At 41.3% G+C, this 26,506-nt stretch overlaps 1 protein-coding gene across 1 annotated transcript in view; it reads right to left on the reverse strand.

Moving 5' to 3' along the window:
• Positions 1 to 26,506, reverse strand: part of DOCK2 (dedicator of cytokinesis 2) — a 430,014-nt gene that overhangs the window by 371,714 nt on the left and 31,794 nt on the right. The window contains exons 9-15 of the mRNA XM_077327133.1: positions 18,661 to 18,742; positions 14,646 to 14,781; positions 11,218 to 11,293; positions 8,199 to 8,272; positions 5,934 to 6,059; positions 4,570 to 4,694; positions 2,168 to 2,266 (exon numbers count right to left, since the gene is read on the reverse strand). Of these exons, the coding sequence (XP_077183248.1) occupies positions 2,168 to 2,266; positions 4,570 to 4,694; positions 5,934 to 6,059; positions 8,199 to 8,272; positions 11,218 to 11,293; positions 14,646 to 14,781; positions 18,661 to 18,742 (718 nt within the window). The remainder of the gene's footprint in view (positions 1 to 2,167; positions 2,267 to 4,569; positions 4,695 to 5,933; positions 6,060 to 8,198; positions 8,273 to 11,217; positions 11,294 to 14,645; positions 14,782 to 18,660; positions 18,743 to 26,506) is intronic.

Here is a 26,506-nt window from a genome sequence, read left to right on the forward strand (position 1 = left end):
AGGTTCGATTCTGCACTCCCCCACATGCAACCAGCTGGGTGACCTTGGGCTCGCCACGGCACTGATAAAACTGTTCTAACCGGGCAGTGATATCAGACTGGCTTGGTAGACTTGGTAGACTTGGTAGGGATACTGGGAAATATAACTTGAGGGGGGGCATGGTCCGAGATGGATAGGCATATGGACTTTGTGGTTGATAGACATTTTCTCAAAGAGAAAAGTATACTGCAGTAGAAGATTAAGGGAAGAATAACAATAACGACAACAATAATAATAACAATAACGACAACAATAACGACAACAATAATAACTTTCTTTTCATAGACCTCCCTCCTTTTTTGGCTTAGGGTGGGTAATAATGAAAAGGTCACGGTCATTTTGGCATGAATGGGGACCAAACTTGTTTCTGTCCATAAAAGGCTGTTTCCTCAATGGAATAGCAAAGGTTCTCTGGGTTTGAGAAGGGAAGGACTGCACTTTTTTATTATTATTTTTTTAATCCCCAGCATCTCTTGGAGTTGAATTTTCCTGCCTTCCAATTTAAGTCTGGAAGATTACTTCTGCTCAATTCAGAATTTATTCCAACTAGGTATGAGAGTCCAACACTGGAGCTGAAATCTACGCCCATGCAGAAGACAGGAGATCGCAAAAAAAAATGTGCCTGGTGTTGGTGTGTGTCCTTTCAATCAGAACAGAGGCCAGATCCAAGAGGGTGTCTCTCAGGAACACCCCAGGGAAATTTCTGGAACTGCATTATACATTCTTTAACACCCTTCCTTCATTGTTGTAAGATTATAAACAACTTATAGTTTGCCTCCTAAATTGTATGAATTACAATGAAAAGGAAATTGTACATTAAAAGAAACAGGCATGCAAAAGCAGGAAGCCACTTTAGGTATCAATTTGTCTCTGCTTAACTGTCTAGCCATCCTCAAAAGGAAATCATGGTCAAAGTGGTGTCTCTGCAGAACTAGCTGCTGTTGGTGATGATTCACATTGTTATGACAGCAGAAAACACTGTCATACAAAACATCATCTGGAAAGGATGGTGCAAAGAGATCAAATTAGAGGTTACTGCCTCCAAACAGCTACATCACAGGATGCCCAAGCTGCTAAACATGGACCGTTTATGCACTGGGAACTTCACTGCCCCAGCTCCCGTACAGGAACACAAATCATGAGGCACACCAGGCCAAATGCTCCCCCATATGGGTACAGGAAGAGGTGGGGCAACCTGCCACGACTAAAAGTCCAGCCTGCAGCCCAGCATGAAACCTCCAGTGCATAAACGGTCATGGTGGTGGTGGTGGTAGTGGGGGGGGGGGGGTTAAACAGGTATGAACTATCCTTTATAATAAGCCTAGTACTGTTTTTATTCATCCCAGACAGCCCCAACTCTAGAGACTGCTCATGCATTTTTGGACACTGCTGGCTAAAACTGGGAGTAGACTAAAAATAGAAGATTCCAAAAGGCAATTAATTAAGCTCTTAGTTCTGCTGTGAGCTTAGCTTCAATATGCATCATTGTGTCTCAGGGAAATACCAAAGGATGCTTTTGGTTGTGCTGTTCCTCCCAGCTGTCCTCTGACTGCTCTTTAAAGAATACCTTAATGGAATCAAACTCATCATCTCCCTAAGAGCCACCTTATGACAATAACTTTCTATCTTTCTCTCTTTTTAAAAGGCACAGTTTTACAATGAACTGTTCTAGCAGCCTACAGCCATTTTGTAATTATTTCCCTCACAGCCTTCCCAGAATTTGCTGATTACAAGTTGCATGCAAACTATAGACATGCCTATTAATTATTCTCTAACAAGGACAAATAAATGGATGGAAACATATTATAAGAGACCACAGAAGTGGAAAGCAATGACACAGTATTTTCTGAATTTCTTAAAGTTATTTAACACCATAGTGCAATATTCTAACCAAACATGTAGGGGAGAGATAAGAAGCCCTTCTTAACACAATAAACTTGAATATCTAGCCCTTAAAGGCTTGGGGCAGGTAAACAACTGTATACATTCAAACAATGGGAAAAATCACTCGGATTGTTTCTAGGCAACACACCTCAATAACTGGCATTTCTTGTGCTCTATTGCAACCAAATACAAGTGAGCAACTTCTTCATGACTAAGCAGAGGGCAGTCGTGCCCCATGCCATACCTTTAATGTCTCCATCCAGCGGGGCTGTTTGACTTGGTAGTAGACAACTGATTTGTATTCATTCACAGGCTTGTCTCCAGCTCCTAAACAGATTGCATTCTTACACAGAGGGGAAAGATACAGGTCAATTCTCATTTATATAGGATGTTCATCACAGTGCTATCGGAGTGATATAAAGTGTCTGTACTGTACTTAAAAAAAAACAATACTACCATCTTTTAACTGTTTAGTAGTTGAGACTCTGTCTTTTTACTACACTTTAAGAAGAAATTAATCTCTTTATTCCTAACCTTTATTTTAGAACCACCATTTCAAGCCAATGGCTTTATTTTCTCACATGTCTCTCTCATACACTCTAGCAATTTGCAACTGAAAATAGGGGCATTAGTATAAATTTAATTCTTGACCTCACAGCAAGGATTGCTGGCTCAATACTTCCACTACCAGTCTGAATTACACTTTGTTGATGGCTCTTCTCTGCCTGCTGTATGTTGCATTTATTTATGCTGAGATAACCTGCCCAGCAACAGACCATGAACTGCAAGTCTTCCTTTTACACAAAGCTTCTTTCTCCTCATCCTAGAAAAGACCCAGTTTTATTGTGTCAGCAAGCTCTAGCCAATATATTTACCACCTGGACTGGTGATGATGAGGGAAAAGGTGGTAGGTTAGAGGGGTCCTGCTCACACAATGTACCCTAGAGGCAAAATGAATCCACAACCCACTTTGATGCTTATGTCAAGAAACCCAATTGATTAGATTGTCTGAGCAAAAATAGAAGATTGGGGAGAAATGAGAGATTCTCCATTTTCTAAAGAAGCAGTTTTGTTTGTAATAGAATGTAAACTTCTTAAACTGTTGAAGGGATATCCCCTGTCAAAAGAATTTGGATCAGCCTATAATGAAAGAACTAGATCAGAAAACAAACAAGACATTAAAACAAGTCCAGGGGCATAAAAAAGCATAACACTAAAGGACTCAGGACAGCACCAGACCATAAAATACCTGAAAAGTTAAATTCAACAATTAAACACCTCAGTAAAAAAAATTCTTTGGCCTGGCACCTAAGAGACTGTAAGGTAGGTAATCCTCAAGGGAGAGGAATCAGATCTTTCAGGACATGGTGATAGTTACTGTTTCATGATGCCTGTGTATGGCTCTCAATGAGATTCTATAGTGCATGGTTTAGCCTTCATCTTAACCATTACTAATAGCTCTAATATTTTGGTAGAGCCACTAAGGGCGTAGCAGTGTCCAAGACACATCCGTGTGTCTGGATACCACTTCTGGGTGCAATCTTGGAGCAAGCCAAACACAGGAACACCCTGAAACACCCTGACCAGACACACTGCTAGAACAGAATCCATCTTGGAAACCAGGACATGCCTTGGCTTGTCCTCTGCTACAGGTTGGAATTTCAGTTGCCTCTGGACTCTGATCTCCCCCCCACACACACACACACACACACATCCCATAGTCTTGCTGATAGTATGGTCTGGCCAGAACTGGTTTGGCCAGGGGCTCTTGAGCAATTTCTTTGTCTCCTACCCATTTCTCACACTTGGCCACTCTGCCAGGGGATAATCCCATAACCCAGTCAATAAGTAGAACAATCTCTAGGATGGCTCTTTCTGTCCAGGGACATCAAGAGCAGTCTCAGGATCAGGCTAGCATTGCCCAACACCAGGCTCCATGGAAGTTTCCAACTGTTACCACCTGGCTCACAACACATAGGTCCCTTCACCAAAAACCCTATATAAACAGTGGCTTTAGCAAGCCCTCTCATGTATTTCAGATATAGGTCCCATCTGAAACACCCTGCATACTCTTTGTGCACTTGCCTATCTACAGGAAAGGTAATTATACTGGACCCTCTTTTCCCACCTATTCTTCTCTATATGATTGCTTGTTAGTGTGTTACATATATTTATGCTTTTTATTATTAATTGATTGATAAGACTATTCTTATCATTTTTTTCAATTTACCAACATTGTCTGCCTTGAGTTCTTAAGAGTGTAATCACCTTGTAAAATTATTGGCAAATTGATCCTTAAATGCTACATTACTCTCACTCAGCTATTTCCCCATGGTTTAATACACCCATGTCACAGGACATGTGTGTAAGTGCGATTCAGACATTAGTTTACCTTACCATGTTGTTCAACTGAGGAAGAGATAAACATATATGTGTGCCCTGTATGATTCCGAGATACTTGGAGGAAGAATGAAATAAAAACATGATAGACAGATGCATGCCGGACTGTGTTGTACATTGCTAGATAAACATCAACAAAACCAATAAATATGCTTTGCAGATCTAACCTATCTGCAAGTTCATTTGCTATTAGGGATCTGGCACAGCTCTAGTTGCAGATCATTTACTGAAGACACCACCACTTACTGGTATTACTTTTCCTTCTTCATCACAGACACACATGTTGACTTCAACATTTCTCTGAGTAGTTTTATTATATTTATCCCAGTCACCCCATAAAAGGGTAATGTAGATGTCATTTCTTATATCACCTGTGATAGAAACAGAAAGGCCCAGATGTCAGGATAAAAAGGACTTCAAGCAATCGCAGCCACAGAACACATGAAAGCTTATGGTTATTCCTTGATATACCGAAGTGTGTACATTTAAGGGAAAATCAAATTCACTTGTGATGTTTATGATCAGACATTATCCTGCTGGCAGGAAATGGCTTAATGTGTTCCTACATCAATATGTAATTCTCATCCTGCAATGACACCCACTGGTGAAAATCCGTTAAAGCAAGTATGGAAAAGCTGAGCGGCTGTGTTCCATGGACCTGGGGCAGGATTCTAAAGAATCCTGTGCCACCAGCACTGTGTGATGGAGAAGGCTTTGGACTTGTATTTCTTAAAAGCAAGTTCAATGCTGCAGAGTAAAATGCTGCTTGAAGTTGAGGGTACTCTCAGAAACAGGCTTTGATCCAGTATGGCAGAGGGGTCTGTTGTTCAGAGGGCAGGAAAAGAAAAAAGACTAATTAAAGGACTGAGTGAGAAATAAAATTCACATGCCCTTGAGGTTCCTGAAAGTAGCCTTTGGATACCAGCCTCCATATTTAAAGACTGACAAATGAAGGCAATGGATTGTATCAGAGTAAAAACTCTGAAGCCCCTGCAAAGCATTATTGTTATGGTACAAGTATGACATGATTAATTCATATACAGACATGAATCAAGTTACTAGTATTATTCAAGGGATCAATATCTGTAGCTCTCTCTCAATGACAAAATTGTAATTTATTTATAACTGAGGAAGACAAAAACAAAACAAAAAATATCTTCCATATATGCCCCTAGTGAGACAAAAAACAGTTCAGGGTTTTTTCGTTTGTTTGTTTTTTTACTTTTGAAAAAGGAAGCAGGAAAAAATCATTTAGCAGATTTTTTTAGTAAAATGATGACCAGGTCATGTAAAAGATATTCTAAAACTTAGATTTTGCTATGTATATTTTCAAAGATATTGTTATCAATGAGCACAAGCAAGATGACTTTTTTATTAAACTGAAATTCATATTTTTGTTGAAATTATTTTCACTGTATATGAAAAAATGTCTTTACACAAAAATAACACTTTGTTGGTCTTAAAAGTGCCACTGAACTCAAACTTTGTTCTGCTGCTTCAAACCAACATGGCTACCCACCTGAAGTCTATACACACATTGTGGCAGAGATATGAAAGTCAAAGCATAAAATGGCATACCAGTTTCTAAGCAGAATCTAACAACCTCATACCTGGCATGATTATTTCAGGAAAGCCAAGCTTCCTAGCAACAACTGTTGTCCTGTCAACAAGATGAGGGTAGTCCTTCCTAATCCGATTGCTATCTCCAACAAGCATTTTCATTGTCACCCATAATCCTTCAAAAGATAACAAAGACAAATGTTTGCAATCAAGTTTCCTTCTTTTCTTGAAAGATGTGAAGAACCCTTAATGAGGTACATGTGTTACCCAAATTGATCTACAAAGGCTTGCTAGCATGGAGCAAACCTATGTATTTTGGGTATTTTAATATTCTTGGGATCTTAAACGGGTATATACAAAGAGCCAGATTCAGATAAATACCTGTAAAAACAAAGAAGAAAACACTCTTAAACAAAGAGGTATTTATTTTATTAACAAAACAAGACTGAATGAATCTACGCAAGTAGAAAAGGTGGCAATAAAAATGATACGGAGAAAGCAATGCACACAAAACTTGCCTACGTACTGCGGAATAAAAAGGAGAAAATAAGCCATAAGTGTCTGCTTATGGAGGGGGCTGCCCTCAGTGAGACAAAGCAGCATTTGGGAAGGGAAGGAGATTTGGAGACAGATCAATGAAGCAGGGAAGCAAGAGGCCAACTGAGAGGCTGGGATAACAGGATGAGTCCTAAACCGGTTATAAAAATAGGACTGAGGTGTAACTCTTTATATCCTTTTACAGAGGATGAGGACAAGAAAGGGTGTTGACATCAAAACGTGGGGATAAAAAGAATAAGATATTTCAAAGATGAGACAGCCTGAAAATAAACCTTTTTCTTTATTGCAAAGGGGTTTCCCTCCCCCTTTTTGCAAGAAGAGTGTCTCAATAGTTCTCTTAGTGGATATTAGATGTGGTCCGGTACTTTTTGTGACTGGAAATGGGCAGGAATCTTTCTGTTCAGTCGCTGAGATGTGAAGGAAATTATTTTGGAAATCTGGGTTGAGAGTCAGGGCACTAATGAGGCCAGTCCGGACTGGGCCATGAGGAAGGGAAGAGTTGGGCTGGCCTGGCCCGGCTCCTCCCCACCCACGGCTAGGACAACAGCATCCAGGAAGGGGCAAAAAATGCCCCAGGTGGTTTCGCTGAGCTGTGCAGTGCAGCAAAGCTGCCTAGGGCATTTCTTTTTATTTTTAAGAAGGTGGCATTCTGTTATGTTGTTAAAAATACAAAGACATGCCCCTGGCAGTTCTACCGCATGGAGAACCTCACCGCCCTGGCTGCCTCATCTGGAGGCAGAAATCCAGGGTGGACAAGGGGCAGTGGGAAAAATACTCCCTTGTTTGGAACCTGGAAGGATTGGGATGACCGGCCCTGGATTGGACGCCCAGTAGCACAGCCTCTTGTATGGGATAGTTCTTGGGATAGGCTAGTGCATGACTCACTGCCTTTTCTTATCAGTATAAGCCAAATGCCTTTGATCAGTCCTAGGACCACAGTGAGGAGTACACTTGTAAAGGAAAAAGGAGGAACATGCCAAGACAAAAATGGGGGTCCCCAAGGGTTGAGGGTCTCAGGGATGTCACATGTTAATAATTACAAACAAGCAACTCAGATGTATATATTTGATGGTGTAGCAAACCTTCATTCACACTGAGATAGCAGATCAACTGAAGAACTGCATTCCCAAAAAGAGCTGCTACAATTATATATGCCCCCCCAAGGCCCTTCGCTCTGTATGTATGAATTTACTGGTTGCTCCAGACTCCCAGGACGTATGCCTAGCCTCGACCAGGGCCAGGGCCTTTTCGGTCCTGGCCCCAACCTGGTGGAATGAGCTCCCGGAAGAGCTAAGGGCCCTGCCGGAGTTACCAGCTTTCCGCAGGGCCTGCAAGACAGAGCTCTTCCGCCAGGCATACAGTTGAGCCCGGGCCAGAGTCCCAGGGGAGGGGTTTTCCAACTGGTTCCCAAATTCATCTCGGCCCCGGCTCTCATTACATTAGATTAGATCTAGTGCCCCACCCTGAACAAGGAGGGATTCTAGAGATTATGGTCGCCATTGTGATTGTTATTTTAATGGGAATTTTATTGGGGTTTTATTGTTTTAGAATGATCAGAATCTGTACTTCCACCATGATCAGAATCTGTACTTCCACCATATGGAGCCTAGCTGTGATCCTGGCAATGGCTCCTATCACGTACTCTCAAGGCATTTTACATGGTGTTCACTACAATAAAAAATCCCACCCTAAATAGCAGTTCTAGTGTTTCCAAAGTTAATTTACAGGGGGGGGGGGGGAGAGAAAGTATACTTCACCTTGCCCACCACTGTCTCCTTTGTGTGCTGTGACTTTGTTTAGAAGATTATGCAAAAACTCATTCTCTGCCACTCTACAGGGAAAGAGAAAATGAATGCAAACTGAAGTAGATTAATATAATCAAGCAACAAAATATAGAGAAAGCACTACTGGAATTGTTCAGGTTTATTCCCTTCATTTCCTCTCCCAATATTGAATTTGTAAGCATTTGTCTAATGAAGAAGACCACATCCAGTCACAATGAATAAAAAGCTTAAGGGTAACTACTATATCAGATTAAATGGAGAGTTTAGGCTCCACTAGCCTAATGGGCCTGGCTAGTGGAAATAGAAATTCATCTTTATCTTTATAGTGAAGAACAATTACAGACTTTGCATCAGTAAAAAAAACTTCCACACCAGATCATTCGAACAACAACTAGAAGGGAATGCACAAAAAACTCAATCAAATGTTGGAAAAGCAATCAGCAAGTAATTTGGTGAAAGCAACTTTGAAGGGCTGTTGTTAAGCTGTTTAAGCAGCTAAAATACACCTGTGCGCTCACTAGTGATGCCTAATAATCACTCTGAGGTTGCAGTGGAAAAATCCCAAGCATAGCTCTGGGGGCTCCTTTGTTAAAGGTGAGTTCCTGCTCACTTCCTGCTTCTTCAGGAAGAGCTGATCAGCGTGTGTGCTCTGAAGCAAGGAGCAGTCTCTCTTAGGCCCTCTGTTCTCTATCCATCCACTGATGTGTAGGCATGTAGTCTGCTTGAGCCAACCATAAGGGCCTGCAATGTGTTTTCTCTGTAACTATCTTTTAAGTTTTTGTACTTTGCTTCAGTAAGGAGACAGAGGCAAATGAATATAATTTTTGTAAATACCCTATCCTGGTAAGGAATTTCTCTTTTAAACCACAAATCTGTGCCTCGTCCGCAAAGGTAACAAATAACGGCATACTTTAAAAGCACTGTTATTCTGTAGCTCTATTTCTCTGGAAGGACTCAGCCCCCAGTCAAGTACAAAAGTTCCAACCGTTACACTCCTTTCCCTCTGCTACAGAGCACCTCTTTTGTTTTGGATCAGAAACTTGCTAGGTGAGTGTTAACATATCAGACATGGTCCACCCCTTTTTCATCAAATACATCGTAGTACTCTTTGTACTCCAGAGGTATTTCCGAAGCAGCTTCCACAGAACTGCTGAGGAGCACAGCTACCTCAGGTCCTCAATGACAGTCCCATGAAAAGTGGACCATCTGCTTCTTCCAGTCTATGCAGGGGTTGTGGCATTCCAACCAGCTCATCCCCAATACCAAGGTAAGTCAGAGTTTACAGTAGAGTAGGGTGGGAATTGAGGTCAGGCGAAGCTGGGGTTGAAGAGCTGGAGCATCGACAGTAGACAATGAAGATCAAAGAACCAGAGTGGGGATGCCAGGCAAACCAGAGTTCGAAGAGCTGGAACAGGGCCACGGCTATTCATCATCTGGCAAGTCCTAGGCCACATCTTCTGGCTGCTCTGGTGGCACAGCCACTGTGGGCATGACAGGGAAAGTTGTCATCATGTCCCTATCAATGCCCTTGTGGGTTTCCACAGGGAGAGATACTCTCCCCTACGCTTTAAGATCTTTATGTGCCCTCTGGCTGAGCTGATCTGGAGTTATGGGCTGGGTTGTCACCAATATACAGATGACTCCCAGCTCTATCTCCTGATGGACAACTGCCCAGATTTCCCCTGGTTACCTTTGCCAGTTGTTTGGAAGCTGTGGCTAGATGGTTGGAGCAAAGTCACCTGAAACTCAACCCCTCCAAGATGGAGGTCCTGTGGCTGGGCATGAAGTTGGTAGGTCAGAAAGTGCCCCTACCCACTTTGGTTGGGGTGCAGCTTGACATGTCATCATAGGCCAGAAATATGGGGGTGATTCTGGTTGCTATCTTCATCAGGTGAGGCTACAAGTGCCCTGCCTGTCCTTGGATTGCTTGGCTACAGTGATTCATGCAATGGTTACCACCAGAGTGGTCTTTTGTATCTTGTTCTACCCAGGCTTACCCTTGTCCTTGTCTCAGAAATGGCAGCTGGTACAGAATGCAGCTGCTAGAGTCCTCACCTGTACATTTTGGAGGGCCCACATCCAGTTAGTGCTGAGTCAATTGCATTGGTTGCCAGTTATTGCCCAGATCAAGTTTAAGGTTTTGGTATTAACCTTTAAGGCCATTTGCAGCTTGGGCCCCACATATCCGCAGGACCATTTGCCTCCTTATGCCCCCTGCTGAGCTCTTCAGTCAGCAGGTGCTAATCTGCTGGAGATCCCTAACCCAAGAGAAATTCACCTGGCCATGACCAGGGCATTTTCAATACAGGCCCCTACCTGGTGGAATGAGCTCCCAGGAGAGCTGAGGGCCTTGACAGAGCTGTCACAGTGCCACAGGGCCTGCAAGACAGAGCTCTTAGAATCATAGAATCATAGAATCATAGAATCATAGAGTTGGAAGGGGCCATACAGGCCATCTAGTCCAGCCCCCTGCTCAACGCAGGATTAGCCCTAAGCATCCTAAAGCATCCAAGAAAAGTGTGTATCCAACCTTTGCTTGAAGACTGCCAGTGAGGGGGAGCTCACCACCTCCTTAAGCAGCCTATTCCACTGCTGAACTACTCTGACTGTGAAATTTTTTTTCCTGATAGCTCTTCCACCAGGTCTTTCGTTAAGGGCAGAGCAAATAAGATCAGGGACCACTCCACAGGTCATGCCAGATCATCAGGTGAATCCTTACTCCCTGAGGTTGGTTGCTGTTTGGTTGGTCTGGGGAAGGAGGGAGGGCTGTCATCACCACCATTATTTATATTTTCCCCTAACTACACTGTGTCTATTGCTAGAGTACTAAAAGTCATAATATTTTCCCTGTATGTCATTCTCAATGAAATTTATAAAATTACTTCTAGCTACAATCCTTTAAACAATACCTTGAACTTCTGTTGAGGGGAAAATAAGCAATGAAGACTGATATAGTAGCTACCAAATGTACAACATTGTAAGATTTTCTTACGGGTGAAAAGGGATGAAATGTTGTTTCTCGTCATCACTTTCTGCTTTTCCTTTTACAATGTCTGTAATATCCATTACTGCAAAACAAAATCCATCTGGGTATGTTAGTATGTTCAAAAATTACTAATCTGTCCTCGACTTGGATAAACAACACAGATGGGCATTGGACTGCACATTAGATCCTCAAACTTTTAATATAAATCATCCAAATCTAATTATTTGCCATATATTATTTAAAATGTAGGTAGGTAAAGGTATCCCCTGTGCAAGCACCGAGTCATGTCTGACCCTTGGGGTGACGCCCTCTAGCGTTTTCATGGCAGACTCAATACGGGGTGGTTTGCCAGTGCCTTCCCCAGTCATTACCGTTTACCCCCCAGCAAGCTCATTTTACTCATTTTACCGACCTCGGAAGGATGGAAGGCTGAGTCAACCTTGAGCCGGCTGCTGGGTTTGAACTCCCAGCCTCATGGGCAAAGCTTTCAGATGGCTGCCTTACCACTCTGCGCCACAAGAGGCTCATAAAATGTAGGAATCGTTCTCTAAAGACTGCAGTTGCAATCCTGGTTTATTACCTGGGAGCAAACCTTATTAAACATAGTGCAACATACCTCTTTGTAAACAAGTCTAGCCCTCCATGTCACAAATACAGAACAACACAATTTTGTTTTAAATATAATAATAAATATATTGTTTGATGTGGTAAGCATGCTGTGAAGGGTAGTGCAGCTACTGAAATGGCAATATATCCCATAAAACTGAACCCTCTCATAGAGTGATAATACAATTATTTCACTATTATTTCTCTTTCATCATTTAATTTAATTATGCAGCAGTATTAAACATCCAATAAATACATGCACCCTAGATAATTAATTTGATTATTAATTAATTAGGAAAGAGCAGAAAGCTGCACATTTACTCATGGCGGTCTTTCAAATATCGAGGCTTATATCCACTAGGTAATTAACTTGATTGAGGGAAGCTGAGACAACTAGTCAGTTGTACTATCTTAAATAATACATTGGCTTTCAGTCGCAAATCTTGCACATGTGTTATATTGCTTAAGTAAGATTTAGCCTATGAAAGATTAATGTAGTATCCTATACTAAGATACTATCAGGTGAACAAACTGCTCAAAGCATTCTACCTTGAACAATATTACCCATAAGATAAGAACATAAGAAAAACATAAGAACATAAGAAAAACCATGTTGTATCAGGCTAGTGCTCAAAAACCAGGTGCCATCTGGAGGTCTACCAGCATGGCTGGAACTCCAAAATCCTTCCCAGTGTTCTCCACCAAGCACCAAAAATAGAGCATCATTGGCCATCTATACTTCGGGGCAAATTGCCACTGATGGACCTCTGCTTCAATTCCTTCTTGAAGTTGTCAGGATTGGAAAATACACTTTCAATATGCTTTTACAGGAAAATCAACTTCTAAAGTAAGTTGAAAGTGCATTTCCAATGTGTGTGGAATGGACCAAAGAAAGAAAATCAAGAAAGAAAATCGGGAAAACCATAGAAGACAAAATGTTACTTTTTAAAAGTGAAAGGTTTCCCTTATACAGGTGACCAGAAAGGAGTAAGTTGCCAATGTAAGTTGGCAATAAGGAGAACAAAGAGGGAACCTGAGATGCAGATGGCCAAAATATTAAGACAATAATAAAACATTCTTCAAATATATCATAGCAAAAAACCACCTGGGGAGCTATTTGGGCCTTTGGGAAAAATGGAATAAAAGTTTGTCTGGAGAATTAAGTTAAATTTAGATGACCAGAGATGATGTTCCAAGACTACTAGGCAAACAGAAAACTAAAAACTCCTCAGGTCAAGATGTAAAATTGCTACCCCAATTTTTTAAAAGTCCCAAAGGGCCAATTCCAGGATGTAGTCTGCACAGGGCTTTTTACCCAGTTCCAGTTCAAATGAATACCTCCTATCTACACCAAATTCAATTTGCATTTTGATTTTGGGTGCTTAAAATTTTCCCTCTGCAGCAAGCATGATTGATTTGTGGTGACCCTACCTTTCCCCCATGATATCCTGGAGTGGATATAAGCCTCGATATTTGAAAGACCGCCATGAGTAAATGTGCAGCTTTCTGCTCTTTCCTAATTAACTCTGCCTCACGCAAAGCAGTCTTCCCTGATTGGCCAGGGCATCAGTTCCTAGACTTTCTGGTTCACGGTTGCAAGGCTTGTCTTAAAGTGGCTGCACTCCAGAAGCCCTAATTTCTCTCAGCAGAGATTTGTCTCTTGTTTTTTTTCCCCTTCCTCTGCTGTCTCCAATCCGCCCGCCCCCCCCCCCTCATTCAAGAAAAGAAAGAGGCTCCTGCTGCGCTTGGTTCCCCCCTCTTCTGAGCTTCCCCAATTGAGTGCAGAACATGTTTCAATTGGGGGGGGGGAGATAGAGGAAGACCCGAGTTCAAATCGATCTAAATTCAGCAGGATCCACCACAGAATAAACAAGCAAGTGCAGAATCAGCCCAGATCTGTTAGCCAAATATATATTCCTCGTAAAAGCTGTTACTAGAGAAAGAATTATTAAGCATGCTGAGGAATAAAGTATGTTGGGGCATGGCTTCTGCAAAGGGGATTCCTTGTTGATATAACCTTCGGAGGCAACTTACTAGCTACTTTCTGAAACAATGTACTAGGCTAGATGTACCACTGGTCTGATCCAGCAGGCTCTACTAATATTTTTATGGAAGTATTATAGAAATAAAGCAGCAGTGCATTTGGTGGTAGTGTGTTTGGATCCAGAGAGCCCTGAACTGCATGCAATACATTGGTCAGAGTTCCAGTTGCTAGCAGCCTTTGCACTTCATGGAATGCTTGTCTCCATTTTTATAGGCAGCTTTTAGGAAACGGGGGGCAGCAGTAAGAAGTGAATGGCTCAACTGCTCCCACACATGAGGTAAACCAAGCCAGGCTCTGGTGGAACACTTCCAAAGTAGATCAGAGCCCTGCAGGACTTTGAACACTTCCACAGGGCTTGTAAACCAGAGCTATGGTTGAGGTCTAAAAACACTGCTGGATTGAACTGGCCTCCCTATCAAAGCCCAGTTATACATAAATCTGGGTCAGTAAGGCTCCTTTGCCCACTCTCTCTTTCCTTGCTATTGTAACTATTAGAATAGGCAATTAACGATTAAACAGCTTTTAGATGCATTTAGACTTTTAATTATTTATGGTACACCGTGTGTACATGTGTGTATGCATAGATATAGATATAGATATAGATATAGATATAGATATAGATATAGATATAGATATAGATATAGATATAGATATAGATATAATTTTTATTCTGTATGTTCATTATGATGTACCCCACCCTGAGTCCAAAGTGAAAGGTGGGAAACAAATACAATCATCATTATCATCATCATTATTTAGTTTTTGCCAACAACTTTTGAATTACCTGCCACTCCGAATGGTCGTCTGATGCCTTGTGTATATTTTTTGGCATTAGTGTCTTTAAGATCCATTCTTCCAACCCGTACAATTTGACAGATCAAATAAATTTTGTCTCTACCAAGATCTTTGTTTCCAAGATCCTAAAATATAAAGATTAATGTCCAGATAAAAGATGAACAGTAAAATTCCATACCAAACAGAAATCTACAATTTACTGCACCTATCATCATGCAAAAAAATCTCTCAAAGAGAAGAAACATACCAATATGTCTAATTCTCAATGTGGTCCCATCTGGGAATACTTAAATCCATAACCACTACAGTACAGCTAGCCCTTAGTCCTGTACACTAAGGTACAAAAACTAGTGTGATGTAGTAGCTGAAATTTCAGACTAGAATATGTGATGCTCAGTCTGCCATGGAAGATCACGGGAGAACCTTGGGCCAGTCATATAATCTCAACACAATCTAACTCTCATGGTAGGGGAGAATGATTTTTGTTTTATTTTGTATTTTAGCCCACCTTTCCAAAGAGGCTCAAGGCAGGTTTCAGCATATAATTTTATTTCATAAAATTACAATAAAATCCTACTCATAATTATCTATTTAATGGACAGTTTAAAAAATTTAAACTGCTTTGCTCCCTCTTAGAGGAGAAAGGTTAAGATATAAATGAAATGTATACAAAATCTTTGCCCTGTTGACAATGTCACATATAAAACCTCACTGTTTGCTTTGGCTGTAAGCAAAATAAGGGCCAACATTGTCACCATTAAGGCAGGCTCTTAATTCTCTTGCATCTCTGTATTTTTGTATGCTGTTTCATAGTTCTTTGGTCTATTTGATGTTTTTATACAGTTCTGTTTATTCTATTTTATTATTTATAAACTTGTAGCTTATATTTTGCAAAGGCCTATGGCTATATAAAAATAAATGTATTGTACTATAAAAAAATCAACTGACAAGGATTCTCATCCCTTATGTGGAACATCTACATAAGGGGTGAGAATCCTTGTCCCCTGCCCACTCCCTTCTCCCCTCCACCCCTCTCTCTCTTTCCCTACTTGCATGTTTGGCTCCTGGGCATGGCGGCTGGCACAGCCTCAGCGGCTGGGACCCGCACTGAGGTGCACTTGCCACCATGGCCCCTGCCAGTCTCTCCAGCACGGTACCAGCCTCAAAAGCCTAGCAGAGGCAGCAGCAGCACAGAGCAACCAGCCAACCTGCCATTATCCCCCCCCCCCTTATTTTCAGCTTTCCTTCCTTCACACTGGCAACCTCTACTTGGGAAAACTCTGAGTTGGATGTTGTTAGCGGAGACAGGCCCAATTGCACAGTGGAGAACCTGCAAGAATCTGCAGGAGTACTTCATATTCTTCTCAATCCTCTTCCCCACATTATTTCCTGCTTCCCTCAGCCTAAGCAGTCTCAGCCTTTCTCAACTTTTTTACTGTTGAGAAACTCCAGAAATATTCTTCAGGCTTTGAGAACCCCCAGAAGTGGTGCAATCGTGCAGAATATGGTTGGGAAGCATAAAGGTGTACATACCCACCTGGGGCCCCACCCCTTCCCACCCTCTCTAAGCCCATTACTGGCCATTTTGGGAGGAGGTGGGTAGATTAACATGGTCAGATCACTCGATAAACACATTTAGAAAATATATAAATATAAACAAATTTGAAATATATATTAAAAATTAATTCCCACCCATTCGGGAAACCCTTCCAGGGCCATCACCCTAGTTGAGAAAACCTGCTCTATATCCTCACCTTTCCCTTATTCTTTCTCTTCTTTCCATCCATCAACAAGCCTCTATTAATCTTCAACTATATTTATTATCTTTTACTACACTTATAACCCATCTAGTTTCACAACGTGAACCCAAATCTGCTTACATGATTCCTTTCCATTCTATCCTCACAACAAACCTGTATATTAGGCTGAGATTGTGCAACTGGCATGGCATCACCCAGTGACCTTCCATGGCCATCTGGAGTTTCAACCTAGGTCTTCCAGATCCTAGTCTGAAACTCTAAACACTACACCAGCCGGGCTTTTGTGGACACACTGCTGTTGAACAGCAGCAAGCAGCAAGGCATGTATAAGTCATGCAAGTCATGTGCTATCAAGGTGCCCAATTGTTGCTGTTAGCCCTGGTCCTGATAAGATCTCAAACCAAGAAGAAAAGGCCTATCCTTATAGCATTAAACAATTAAACAATAATAAAGAATGTTTTTAAACAACGTCCTTTCCTGAGTTTACTTTTAGTTTATTTAATTCCAAGGACATCAGCCAGAATGGTTTTCTAGATAAAATCCGTTTTCTGTTATCTTTTCCTCAGTGGCAAGTCCTCTCTTCTTTTAAATGCAATAAATCTGAAACAGTGTTTCTTCCACAACCTCAAAAGTAGTAATACAAATTGGCCAATATGGCAAAAGCCAAAACAACCCAGGGAATGGCTCTACCCTTTGCCTTTTTCCAGCAGAAAACCAAGAATGGACTAGGCTGACAATATTGTTTGGTTGCCTAGCAATGGCCCCTGCAGACAGTCATTTCTTAAAACTACAAGCACTGTTTCTATTATGTGCATGTGGGTTAACCCCTCAGATTTCAGATGCTTCTGAAATCTAAACCTGCAGTGTTTTTCAAGTTCATAGAAAGATCAGGTTTATCTGCCCATGGTTCCAGTCTCCAGATTTTAAGTGTGCAAACAGATAGGGCCACATTCAGAATCATTTATACTGATGAAATGGAATAGAGATAAGTTCATTGTATTAGAAAACAAACACATGTCCTTTGATAAGTAGGGTTTTTACCCTTCAATAATGTATGCAAGTAATAATTTAATTACATCCTTGAATAATTATATATAGGATAGAATTCGTTTATCTCAGTGATTGTAATCACCTCTTGTATGCACTGTAACATCTGTCTATGCTATTCAAAATTATATTTTTCTTGCTTTTTAGAATTAACTTATGCCAGTATAATTGCTATGAAGTGCTATAACCCATTAAGGTCAATTACAACTAGATCATGACTGGCATCTAATTAAACCTATATTTATAGAATTTAGAAGAAAGCATAAGTAAAATGCACATCATTTTTATTTTTTATTTGTTTCATTTGTTCTCTGCCTGTCTTTTCGATGGAGACATGAAGCAGCTAACATTATCCCCACCACCCATTTCAACCTTACAACCAGCTTGTCTGTGACTAGCACAAGATGTCCTAGATGTCCTAGCATGCTTTCATGAAAGATAGGGATGCAACCCCCAGTCTCCCTGATTTTAGTCCTGTGCTCATAAACTATGTCCAAGGTTACCAAGCTGGCTGCATGTGGAGGATTCTCCAGACTAGAGGCTGCTGTTCTTAACCACTACACCAAGCAGGCTCAATTAAGAAGTTTCACAGCTTTGTTTTGAAACTTTTTCAGCAGAATAGGCCCAAGCATTTTTCAATGCAGCTGGACATGCTAAGGCATCTCTTTGCCCAGGTCATGCTTAGTTTCATTATTAGCCAATATGTGCTAATTATATCTTCATTCAAATAAAATGATAAATGATGGTTTAATTGAGCTAACTGTGGTTGGTGTGGTCATCTTTATATTGGCCATTCCACTAACTATAGTCAGACAGGATTAAAAACCCAGTTTGAAGTTGGTTTATTAACCAATGAGGAACTACGAGGAACTATCACCTATGCTGATATCCTGGCTCCTTCCTCAATTTTTACCACAATACAAACTGGGATAGCTATCAGGTTTCTGCAAGGGAAAGAGAGAAGGCATATCATCTGCAAACCAAATTAACCACTACTACAATAAATCATAGGTATTACATCTAAATGAAGCCAATGTTCAGCTTAGGGGGCGGGGAGAATTAGAGTTCTTTGGAAGAAAACAGAAGATCCTGGAGACATGATAGGTGGTGGAAATGCTTCATTCGAACTAAGCTTTTTTGTTTTTATGAGGACAAAAAACACTGCTGGTAGACAAGTATGTAAAAATGGTTACTCACAGTGAACACCACTTTCAGGTTGTTGATCATATCAATTTCCTTGGGAAAACCTTTACTGCCCCATCTCACCAAGTAATTTTCACTGTTAAAAAAAAGCATATTAGGTTATACATAATATACACATTAGTTGCACAGCACATTATTAGCAGGTAATATTCACTCCTCAACGAAGATCTGAATAGCTGACAAAATCACTTCTACCATTTTATTCTTACTTATACACAAATATAGACTGTTCTTTGTTGCAAACCAATCAGTGGAAACTGAAGGTTTTTGAAGGACCTTATCTAAATGCCATACTACGAAGACTGGAATCAAAATAATTAAGGAAAATATATGTATCATCTGAAAGGACTTTAGTTGGCTATGTACAAAGTAATCCACCAGCAGTAGTTTTCTTCATTGAAACTCATACAAATGTTTCTAACATACCTTTCCTACATATTTTTCCTCTGAAAAAAGTTTGGATTAGAAGACAGCATTATTACTCTGACCCAAATTAAGAAAGGGGAGGAGTTCATAGACCAGAGCCGTGCAACTCGGAATAAAGAGGATACAACCAGTCCTGAAGAGGATAAGGGGATTGACCTCACTATGGAGCCTCTACAGACAGTTCGGAAAAAGACTCAACGGCGAAGAGCGAGACAGTTCTCGGGGCCTTTGGGAGTCCAGAACAGATTTCAGGCCCTTGCACAGGAGGTGCAAGGGTCAACGAGGGAAGAGGTCCCAAAACAAAGTCTAAGACAAAGTGAAGAGGCCACAGGGATAGAAGGAAATGGAGTTGAGAAGAAAAGAAAAAGGAGAGTACTGGTAATTGGAGACTCCCTGCTAAGAGGAATGGATCGCCATGTGGCTGGGCCCGACTCCCTAACCCGAGAGGTGTGTTGCTTGCCAGAGGCAAAAATTAAAGACATTTCAGAACGGCTGCTCAAACTCCTCAAATCTACGGATCGCTACCCATTTGTGATGGTCCATGTGGGAACGAATTACATGTCCATGAATACCATCGCTCCTATTAAAAAAGACTATCAAGATCTGGGGAGGAAGCTCAAGCAAATGGGGGCACAAGTGGTATTCTCTTCAATCTTGCCTGTCAAGGGAAGAGGAATGTGTCGGGAGAGGAAGATAATGGAGGTGAAACAGTGGCTGAGTAGTTGGTGCCGACAGGAGAGATTTGGTTTCTGGGACCATGGGATAGGCTTTCCTGAGGAAGGCCTACTAGCACCTAATGGACTGCACTTATCGAAGCAGGGGAAGAATGTGTTTGGCAGGAACCTGGGGAGATTCATCAGGAGACTTTAAACTGAAGCCACAAGGGGAAGGAGACGATCAACATAAGGAGTGTAAGGAAGGAGAACGATCGGGGGGAGCCCAACTGGCAAGGCCAGCTCATAGGGAACCAAAAGTAAAAGGATTCAGATGCCTTTATACTAATGCCCAAAGCATGGGCAATAAGAAGGAAGAGCTGGAACTTCTCATGGTGATGGAAAGGTATGATCTAGTAGGCATCACAGAAACTTGGTGGAATGATTCTCATGACTGGAATGTAATGGTGGATGGATATGAACTGTTCAGAAAAAACAGAATAGATCGAAGAGGTGAAGGAGTGGCACTGTATGTGAGGAAAGGGCTTACCTGTCATGAAATTCTAGTGAAGGAGTGGAAAGCATCTGGGTGAAAATAAGCGAGGTGAAAACAAACAGTGTGGTGGTTGGTGTCTGCTACCGACCGCCTGACCAATGAGAGGATGTGGATGCTGCACTTTGTGAGCAGCTTGAGAAAATATCCAAGCGGCAGGACCTTGTCATCATGGGTGACTTCAATTTCCCAGATGTGTGCTGGGAAACAATCTCTGCAAAGCATCCTCAGTCATGCAACTTTCTGACCTGCCTGGCTGACAATTTCATTTAACAAATGGTAGAGGAACCCACAAGAGGTTCAGCCATACTGGATTTAATACTGACCAACAGGCAAGAGTTGGTGGATGAAGTGAAGGAGGTGGGGACCCTAGGGGGAAATGACCATGTCCTCATAGAATTCCTTTTGAGATGGGGAGGCAAGGAAGCTTGTAGCCTGATGCGGATGTTGGATTTTCATAGGGCAAACTTTAATAAACTCAGAGACATGATGAGTGTCATACCATGGACGAGAATGCTAGAAGGGAAGGGAGCATGTGAAGGGTGGGCGCTACTCAAACAAGAGCTATTGCATGCTCAATCAATGACTATCCCAGAAAGACGAAAACACTGCAGGAGCTCTAAGAAGCCTATTTGGATGAACAGAGAACTTCAAGAGGAACTAAGAAAGAAAAGGAAAATGTTCAGGAAATGGAGGGAAGGACAGAGCTCTAAAGAAGAGTACCTACAGGCTACTAGGCACTGTAGATCAGTCATCAGAAAGGCCAAAGCTGAGAGTGAGCTAAGATTGGCCAGGGAAGCCCATTGTAACAAGAAAAGATTTTTCAGTTATATGAGGAGCAAACGTAAAGTAAAGGAGGCAATAGGCCCACTGTTGGGTGTGGGTGGACAAACTCTAACGGAAGAGGCAGAGAAGGCAGAAAGGCTTAGTGCCTATTTTACATCTGTTTTTTTCCCACAGGTCAAAGGGCTTAGGCACATCTAGAGATGGCAGTAGCCAACGGATAGTGTCTGGGTGGCAGGTTAACATGGATAGAGAGGTTGTCGAGAGGCATTTAGCTGCACTGGATGAGTTCAAATCCCCTGGGCCAGATGAAATGCACCCGAGAGTGCTCAAAGAACTTTCCGGAGAACTTGCACAGCCCTTGTCCATCATCTTCGGGACCTCTTTAAGGACTGGAGATGTCCCGGAGGACTGGAAGAGAGCAAACGTTATTCCGATCTTCAAAAAAGGGAGGAAGGATGACCCAGGAAACTACAGACCAGTGAGTCTGATCTCTGTTGTGGGGAAGATAATGGAGCAGATATTAAAGGGAGCGATCTGCAAACATCTGGAGGACAATTTGGTGATCCAAGGAAGTCAGCATGGATTTGTCTCCAACAGGTCCTGCCAGACCAACCTGGTTTCCTTTTTTGACCAAGTAACAGGTTTGCTGGATCGTGGAAATTCAGTTGATGTTGTTTACTTGGATTTTAGTAAAGCTTTTGACAAGGTTCCCCATGATGTTCTGATGGATAAGTTGAAGGACTGCAATCTAGATTATCAGATAGTTAGGTGGATAGGGAATTGGTTAGAGAACTGCACTCAAAGAGTTGTTGTCAATGGTGTTTCATCAGACTGGAGAGAGGTGAATAGCGGGGTACCTCAGGGCTCGGTGCTCGGCCCAGTACTTTTTAACATATTTATTAATGATCTAGATGAGGGGGTGGTGGGACTACTCATCAAGTTTGCAGATGACACCAAATTGGGAGGACTGGCAAATATTCCGGAAGATTGAGACAGAGTTCAACGAGATCTGAACACAATGGAAAAATGGGCAAATGAGAACAAGATGCAATTTAATAAAGATAAGTGTAAAGTTCTGCATCTGGGTCAGAAAAAATGCCTACTGGATGGGGGATACGCTTCTAGGTAACACTGTGTGTGAACGAGACCTTGGGGTACTTGTGGATTGTAAACTAAACATGAGCAGGCAGTGCGATGCAGTGGTAAAAAAGGCAAATGCATCACATCAAAACCACAAGATGTCATAGTCCCATTGTATACGGCACTAGTCAGACCACACCTGGAGTACTGTGTGCAGTTCTGGAGGCCTCACTTCAAGAAGGACGTAGATAAAATTGAAAGGGTACAGAGGGGAGCGAAGGAGATGATCTGGGGCCAAGGGACCAAGCCCTATGAAGATAGGTTGAGGGACTTGGGAATGTTCAGCCTGGAGAAAAGGAGGTTGAGAGGGGACATGATAGCCCTCTTTAAGTATTTGAAAGGTTGTCACTTGGAGGAGGGCAGGATGCTGTTTCTGTTGGCTGCAGAGGAGAGGACACGCAGTAATGGGTTTAAACTTCAAGTACAACGATATAGGCTAGATATCAGGAAAAAAAATTTCACAGTCAGAGTAGTTCAGCAGTGGAATAGGCTGCCTAAGGAGGTGGTGAACTCCCCCTCACTGGCAGTCTTCAAGCAAAGGTTGGATACACACTTTTCTTGGATGCTTTAGGATGCTTAGGGCTAATCCTGCGTTGAGCAGGGGGTTGGACTAGATGGCCTGTATGGCCCCTTCCAATTCTATGATTCTATGATTCTAAGTGCCACTGAGCATAAAGCGGTTTATTCCTACATACATTCATACAGACTCCAGCTGTGATTGTAAACATTTACTTGGACATAAGTCCTAGTAAAATTGGTGAAACTTATTTCTAAATTAAGATGCTTTGGAAGATAAAGACTGTATTTTTCACAGCTGTAAGTACATTTATAACAGATTACTCTGTGCCAAGAAAGCATTATTCAGTCATACAATTCTGAATTACAGCATGTCCATCATTATACAAACAATTATTGAGCTTGCATTTCCTTTCCCTTCCTCCTCTCATATGATGAGAGTCAATTAGTTTACTTCTAATTTGATCCAAACTACAGGTTGCCATTATACCAGCAAACAATTATTTGCACTTGCCCAGTAAACCACAAATATTCTTCAATTTCCTGGGTAAACAATAGTATGCTGGTCGTGAAGGTACCTTATGCTGAATCGGACCTTTGGGTCCATCAAGAACATATTGTCTACTCAGATTGGCACCTTAGAGTCTTTGGCACAGGTCTTTCATATCACCTACTTCCTGATCCCTTTAAATGGAGCTGCCAGGGCTTGAACCGCAGGCCTGCTGCATACCAAGCAGATGCTCTACCACTGGGCAGCAGTTACCAAAAACAAATCAGTGCTCATTGGCAACACTTTTACTAAAATTGGAACTGGGGCTGAAACAACAAATCATAGTTTGTGGTAAATAGAAGTCCCTCCACTAAACAGGGCCATATTAAGATTCTATGCATCTAAGGGTGCATTTCTTATTGATCCAGCAATTATACTATTTGTGGATAAGGCTTTATGCCATCTCCTTTATAGTATCGAAGTTTAGGGATGAAACAAACACTTGATTTCTAGTTTGGAAGCAATTCAGACTCTCTTCCTCAGATGTATCTTGGCCTTACCTAGAGGAACGTCTGCTGCTTATTTGTGTGCAGAGCTAGGACTCCTGTCGATTAGGGCTCGAGTCCTTTTAAGCTTTGTCAATGTTTTGGATAAAACACAGAAAAAACTCTACAAACTTGATATTCAAGCAAGGCTTTGAGTTAACTTTGAATAGAGATCCTTCTTGATTGGCTTGCTATGATAAAATACAAACCCAGCACTCCATCCCAGATGAGACACTAAGAGCTTAAGAAGATGGAGTCAGTTTGAGAGACTGAATCTTTAAAAACAAAGCTAGACTGGATAGACAAACAATAATACAATCTAATTTTTCTCCTTTAAACTATTTTTAAAAGTCCATCTCAGATCTGATTATTTAGTAACTATTTCTGTACAAAACCTTCAAATGGCTTTTATCCACTGTGAATTTAGACAAAATGGTCTTATTATCGGATACTAATCCCCTAATCAGTTATAATGTATCGTTATTTGTATTAGCAGCAAGGAAAACTCATGCCACATTTATGCCATTAGAAAGTTAGAGAACTGAATTCTTATTATATTTTGTTACACATTGACTATTGTATATACTGTTTTAATTGTTTTATTGTGTTTTCTTATATTAACTGCTATGATATTGCTTGGCATTGTAATGGGCTTTGGCTGGAAACAATAAAGTCTATTCATTCAAATTAGAGGTCAACAATGGCCCAATTGCAAGAAAGCAAGCAAGGGAATCAGCACACAAGCAAGAAAGGAATCACCAAGCTTTGAAACAGTAACAGTGAATTCTTCTGTAAGCTTGCCATGATTATGAATTTTCAAATGATAACATTTTTATGGTGCTTAGAAAAAAGTATATGCACCTGACAGTCTGGGAAATGGAACTACGGAACTAGCCACACTGAAATGCTAATTATGAATTTTCAAATGATAACATCTTTATGGTGCTTAGAAAAAAGTATACGAAATGTTAATTAAAATGTTTTATGGCATGTACCCTGCCAGCTCTTGAAGGGTTGTTCTTTAAAAAGTGGATAGCCCTATTGGTCTGTGAATCAAGTGGATAGCCCTGTTGGTCTGAATAGTACAGCAAAGTTTGAGTCCAATGGCACCTTTAAAACCAACAAAGATTTATTCAAGGCATCAGCTTTCATGTGCATAGAAGTATGCATGCACACGTGAGCTCACACCTTGAATAAATCTTTGTTGGTCTTAAAGGTGCCATTGGACTCAAATTTTGTAGCTGTAAAAACATTGTAACTGCAATGGAGAATACCACAACTCCACAGAGATTTGAGAAAGTGTGCAGATATCCTGTTCTCAGATAGTGCTAATAAGTTTACCTTCAATCAAAGGTCCAAGGATTGCACAGTATTTTCATTTGGTGTAAATCAATTTGTTTTGTATGTAATAAAATGAGACTTATAGTAGACGGAAGATTCTTCTTTTATTGGTGAGTGACTGTAATCACAGGGAAGTTACTAAAGATTTTGTTGACTTTTCAAAGTAAACATATGTTTATACTTGGAAGATGGAAGATGGGTTGTCAAAAAGGTGATCAATTGACCAGTATCTCTTCAGACTGCAGGCTGAGGGCTCAAGCCATTTCACCCACAGCTTTTGGCTGGCTACGGCTTGTCACAGAAATATGGGGGTGAAACATATGAGAAGAATTTTACCCCTTGCTCTTTAGAAGGTAAAATGCCTTCCAGACATTCAACCCCCCAGACCAGCAAAATGCAAGAGGTGAAATGCTTCCCAGCATCTTGCTTTCTGCTGGCTGAGAAAGCAGCCTACAGCCAGCAGAAAGTAGGGGTGAAATGTATTCCAGGCAATCCACCCCCAGATTTAATCTTAGCTGCAGCTTTTCCTAACCAGCCGTTTCACCTCCTGCTTTTTTCTTGTTGCCAAAATTGGTGGCAATCAGAAAGTTAGCAGTGGCATAGCTGGGAGCCATTTAAGACCCACTTTGTACTGCCTGCAGCTTTTCACAGGGAGCAGAAAGCAGGAAATGGAGTCATTTAAACCAAATAGCTGAGCCCACAGCATGTAGTATGAGCCTACATCGTATTGTACATGTGCATTCTCTGTTGTGCCACACCTTATAGAATGGACTGACTGATGAGCTTAGAAAAAGTCTCCTGGCTTTCTGCAAACTATGCAAAACTGAATTACTCAGGAGTACTTTTTATACAGGTAACTATGCTGTACTATAACGAAACTGTTCAGAAAGATACTTTAGTAAAGGGAGTGACTGGGTACTATTGGTTGCTGTTAGAAAGCTTTTACTATGTTATTTCTGTATGGTTTAAAGCAGGGATAGTCAAACTGGTTTAAAGCAGGGATAGTCCAGATGTCCAAGGACTACAATTCCCATAAGCCCCTGCCAGCATTTGTTGGCAGGGGCTCATTGGAGTTGTAGTCCATGGACATCTGTAGGGCCGCAGTTTGACTACCACTGGTTTAAAGTGTCATATTTAAATGCTTACCCTTTAAGCTTCATTTCAGAGTGCTACTTATTTTCAGATTTCTGCAACTCACCTCAATTGTAAGTGTTTACTGGATGTCTGATCCTGCTGACCATATGGATTTACAATATGTGTATTGTGCCTTGAGTCTCAGTGAGAAAGGTGGATTATAAATAATGTAAATAAATAAATAATATAATTGTGGTTGCTTCCTCTTTATTGGCAAATGAGCCACACATTCATCATAAAAGCATACTTTCTTAGA

This window comes from Paroedura picta, chromosome 3 (genome assembly GCF_049243985.1).
Source record: "Paroedura picta isolate Pp20150507F chromosome 3, Ppicta_v3.0, whole genome shotgun sequence".
NCBI classification, from domain to species: domain Eukaryota; kingdom Metazoa; phylum Chordata; class Lepidosauria; order Squamata; family Gekkonidae; genus Paroedura; species Paroedura picta.